Below are 4,524 nucleotides of genomic sequence, written 5' to 3'. Positions count from 1 at the left end.
AACGGCCTGAGCTGGGGACTGGAGGGGCGCAAGTTGTGAGTATTGTTGTCCATACTCACCACATTTTCACCACCCATTGCAGTATTTACCCCCACAGTTACATTCTGAAGAGGAGTGCCCACAACCACACAATATTTTGTGGTTAACTGTCCATCTGACGATCTCCCCATTTCTTTCCTTTTGGTTCTGGTCGTGGAAGTTTCCATGTGCGTTCTACAAGCTAGTTTTTAAGCTAGCAAGCTTACCTGGCTATCTAGTAGTGTCGAAAAACTTAGTTTTAGGAGGTGGAAAACTTGCAGAAAGTAATCAATTACTTTGGTAAACAAATGAAACCATATTCATACGGGGTTTATCACCGTAGAAATGAACTACCAAACGGTCATATTTGGGTAAAGAAATCCAATAATTCCTTTAACTACCAAAACAAATGATCTGCACTGACCGCCATCTTGCGCGTCCACAGCGTGTTTACTAAAGGCTAGTTAGCAAGCTAGCTAGATCAATAGACTAATCAATGTTGATCGGGTGAGCGTGGACAAATTATCCGACTATTAAATCGTGTTTGTTGTATTTGGAAACGTTATAGAAAATGTTAACAAGTTTGATTTTACCTTCACACTTGATTTTGAAAGTTGCCCGCTGCTGTTGTTGTTTGCCCTGTTTTAACAGAACGAGATATGCGCTGTTCCCGCGAGAATACAGATATGTGCGCTCAAGACCGTCGTGGCTGCGCATATTGCGCAAATTCATTTAATCTTTCTTTCTGAATAGGATTTTATATTTTATTTAACCTTTATTTAACTAGGGCAGGATAAAATTATATTTTACCCAGTCTCAGATCATATGTGAATTGGCCTGAAGACCATTTTGGCAGTTAATCACGGTTCCAAACTGATCAAAGAAAGCAACTTCTTTACTCAAACTGTTTGTAATTGATTTACGTGTCGATAGTGCCATCTTGTGGTTTAACGGAGCGACTACACATTGCATTCATCTCAACTTCACTGATGTCGCTTCTTTCAGGTTGAATAATCATACAAATATATTATATCTTAACGACCAAAACATCTATTCTGAATAATTCCCCAAAACCATAATTAAGAACATGACAACAGTAATGGAATATCATATTTTTGTTCCAATATAAATCAGGGACTTCTCAAGAAGGTAGAAAGAGCTTTTAATGTCAAAATAGAGCCGATCCATTCTATTCAAAATGACATATATTACACACAAGATAGTGTCTATACATACATAGTCTATGTTAGACAGACAGACCTACATTTCACCTTCTGTAGGTCCTGCTTCTATCAAAACAAACAGTACAAAGTATGGCAGCTCACAGAGGTAGGAACACTTTAAAACTGCAGGGGGGTGTTTTGAGTTTGTCTTTACAGTGTGTGTGTCTTGACCCTCCGTGTGAGTGTGTGTGTCTCGACCCTCCGTGTGAGTGTGTGTGTCTCGACCCTCCGTGTGAGTGTGTGTGTCTCGACCCTCCGTGTGAGTGTGTGTGTCTCGACCCTCCGTGTGAGTGTGTGTGTCTCGACCCTCCGTGTGAGTGTGTGTCTCGACCCTCCGTGTGAGTGTGTGTCTCGACCCTCCGTGTGAGTGTGTGTGTCTCGACCCTCCGTGTGAGTGTGTGTGTCTCGACCCTCCGTGTGAGTGTGTGTGTCTCGACCCTCCGTGTGAGTGTGTGTGTCTCGACCCTCCGTGTGAGTGTGTGTGTCTCCACCCTCCGTGTGAGTGTGTGTCTCCACCCTCCGTGTGAGTGTGTGTCTCCACCCTCCGTGTGAGTGTGTGTCTCCACTCTCTGTGTGAGTGTGTGTCTCCACCCTCCGTGTGAGTGTGTGTCTCCACCCTCCGTGTGAGTGTGTGTCTCCACCCTCCGTGTGAGTGTGTGTCTCCACCCTCCGTGTGAGTGTGTGTCTCCACCCTCCGTGTGAGTGTGTGTCTCGACTCTCCGTGTGAGTGTGTGTCTCGACTCTCCGTGTGTGTTGGGTGAGATGGTTCTGGAGCGCAGACATCCACAGGTCAGGTACTGCATACTAGTGTGTGTGTGTCACTGTGTGCCTCCGTGTGTCTATGTGTGTGTTGTCTCTGTGTGCCTGGCACTTGTCTCTGCGTGCCTGTGTGTGTGTGTGTCTCTGCGTGTGTGTGTGTGTGTGTGTGTGTGTGTGTGTCTCTGCGTGCCCGTGTGTTTGTGTGTCTGCATGCTCGTGTGTCTCTGCGTGCCCGTGTGTGTATGTGTGTGTCTCTGCGTGCCCGTGTGTGTATGTGTGTGTCTCTGCGTGCCCGTGTGTTTGTGTGTCTGCATGCTCGTCTGTCTCTGTGTGTGTGTGTCTCTGCATGCCGTGTGTGTGTGTCCATGTCTAGTTAGGGGAGATGGTCCTGGAGCGTAGACATCCACAGGTCAGGTACTGCATAGCCTTCATGCTGACGTGCATCAGGGGCCCCAGGTTGAACAACATATGGTAGAAGGCGTGCACCGACAGGCCGCCCGTCTCATCTGCATACTTCAGTGCCACGATGGGCGTGTACAGCGGGTTGGTAAGGTTCCGGAACCGTGCAGAACTGCCCTGCTCAATCACCTTCTTAGTACACTACAGCAGAGTGAGAGAGACTAGTTAGTGCACTGCTGGGGGAGGAAGAGAAGGAGAGAGAGACTAGTTAGTGCACTGCTGGGGGAGGAAGAGAAGGAGAGAGAGACTAGTTAGTGCACTGCTGGGGGAGGAAAGGGAGAGAAAGACAGGTGGAGAGAGAGAGAAAAAATGAGAGGGGGGGTAGAGAGAGAGAGAGAGAGTAGAGAGAGAGACAGAGACATAGGGAGAGAGAGTAGAGAGAGAGAGAGACAGAGACATAGGGAGAGAGAGGGGGGAGTAGAGAGAGAGTGGAGAGAGAGTAGAGAGCGATAGTAGAGAGAGGGTAGGCCAGACACACACTCAGGCAGGTGGACTAACCCTGGCGATGTCATCGGGGGTCTGTCCTAGCGTCTCAAAGATGTCGACGGAGGAGGGCAGGTAGACGTTTTTAAAGTAGTTGACTGTATCTGCATCGGCCCCAGGGTACTCTTTCTGACGGACGTCCTGAATCATCTTAGATTCAAACTCTGTATGGACCGGGCCTGGCTCTATCATAGACATACTAGGGGGAGGGAGGGGAGAGGAGGAGGAGAGGAGAGGAGAGGAGAGGAGAGGGAGAGGGAGGGGAGGGAGGGGAGAGGGAGGGAGAGGAGGGGAGGAGGAGAGGAGAGGGAGAGGGGAGGGAGGGGAAGGAGAGGGGAGGAGAGGGGAGGAGGAAAAGGAAAGGGAAGAAAGGAGAAAGGGAAAGGGGGAGAGGACGAAGAGAGAGAGAAGAAAGAGGGAGAGAAGAAGAGAGAAAAGAAGAGGGGGAGAAGGAGGGAAAAAAAAAGAGGGGAGAAGGAGCGGGAAAGGGGGGAGAAGGAGAGGGAAAGAGAGTGGGGAAGGAGAGGGAAATAAAGGGGGAAGGAGAGAGAAAGAAAGAAGAGGGGAGAAGGAGAGAGAAAAAGAAAGAAAGAGGGGAGGGAAAAGGAGAGAGAAAAAGAAAGAGAAGGGGGGAGGAGAGAGAAAAAGAAAGAAAGAGGGGAGAGGGAAAGGAGAGAGAAAAGAGGGGAGAGGAGAGGGAAGGAGAAAGAAGGAGAGGGACAAGAGAGGGAGAAGGATAGGAAAAAGAAAAGGGGGAGAAGGAGGGGGAGAAGGAGAGGAAAAAGAGTGGGAGAAAAGGAGAGAGAAAAGAAAGAAAGAGAGGGAGAAAGGCGGGAAAAAGAAGGAGAGGGAAAAGAGGGGGAGAGGGACAAGAAAGAGGGGGAGAAGGAGAGGGAAAAGGAGAGAGAAAACAAAGAAAGAGGGGGAGAAGGAGAGAGAAAAGAAAGAAAGAGGGGGAGAAGGAGAGAGAAAATAAAAGAAAAGGGGAGAAGGAGAGAGAAGGGGGGAGAAGGAGGAAAAAGAAAGAAAAGGGGGAGGAGGAGAGAAAATAAAGAAAGAGGGGGAGAAGGAGAGAAGAGAAATCATGTCTTTAATCGTATGTTTTAATTGGTCCGCCCTGACAAAATATACATATTAAATAAAAAAATAAAGACATTAATTTAGGAAAACATAGCTAGAGGTGGAGGAGTGGATGGGAGAAGGAGGGAGAGAGAGGTGGGAGGGAGTGGATGGGAGAAGGAGGGGGGAGAGAGAGGTGGGAGGGAGTGGATGGGAGAAGGAGGGGGGAGAGAGAGGTGGGAGGGAGTGGATGGGAGAAGGAGGGGGGAGAGAGAGGTGGGAGGGAGTGGATGGGAGAAGCTGTGTTAGAGAGACTCACGTGACGTTAAACTTGAGCAGCTGTACAGCCAGACACTCACAAAAGCCTTCCATGGCAAACTTAGAGGCAGCATACACATCATTAAACACGACACCTGAGATCAGAGAGCAGTATTTCATCAGGATCCCCACTACTACCACATCTGCTGACAAGCATTATGTAAATAAAAACATAAAGAAATTAGTTTCATCAAATTTTCAAATG

At 48.3% G+C, this 4,524-nt stretch overlaps 1 protein-coding gene across 1 annotated transcript; it reads right to left on the bottom strand.

Annotated features, from left to right (window-relative positions):
- Positions 1-1,164: 1,164 nt before the first annotated feature.
- LOC135566301 (retinol dehydrogenase 8-like) lies at positions 1,165-4,442 on the bottom strand. The gene is made up of 3 exons (XM_065014070.1): positions 4,321-4,442; positions 2,958-3,141; positions 1,165-2,600 (listed from the first exon to the last, which is right to left on the bottom strand). The coding sequence occupies exons 1-3, from the start codon at positions 4,437-4,439 to the stop codon at positions 2,370-2,372; spliced, it is 534 nt and encodes a 177-aa protein (XP_064870142.1). The 5' UTR covers positions 4,440-4,442; the 3' UTR covers positions 1,165-2,369.
- Between the last annotated feature and the right edge of the window lie 82 nt (positions 4,443-4,524).

This window comes from Oncorhynchus nerka, unplaced genomic scaffold (assembly GCF_034236695.1).
Source record: "Oncorhynchus nerka isolate Pitt River unplaced genomic scaffold, Oner_Uvic_2.0 unplaced_scaffold_6063, whole genome shotgun sequence".
Taxonomy (NCBI): domain Eukaryota; kingdom Metazoa; phylum Chordata; class Actinopteri; order Salmoniformes; family Salmonidae; genus Oncorhynchus; species Oncorhynchus nerka.
This window is presented reverse-complemented; position numbering and strand designations above follow the sequence as displayed.

What these genes read in the sequence shown, in the direction of transcription:
- LOC135566301 (XM_065014070.1), bottom strand. Translation starts at nt 4,439, where the DNA reads ATGAAATACTGCTCTCTGATCTCAGGTGTCGTGTTTAATGATGTGTAT. An exon ending in CTGCTCAAGTTTAACGTCAC is followed by an intron (nt 3,142 to 4,320) that starts GTGAGTCTCTCT and finishes CCCTCCCCCTAG; the next exon opens with TATGTCTATGATAGAGCCAG. An exon ending in CCCCCGATGACATCGCCAGG is followed by an intron (nt 2,601 to 2,957) that starts GTTAGTCCACCT and finishes ACTCTGCTGTAG; the next exon opens with TGTACTAAGAAGGTGATTGA.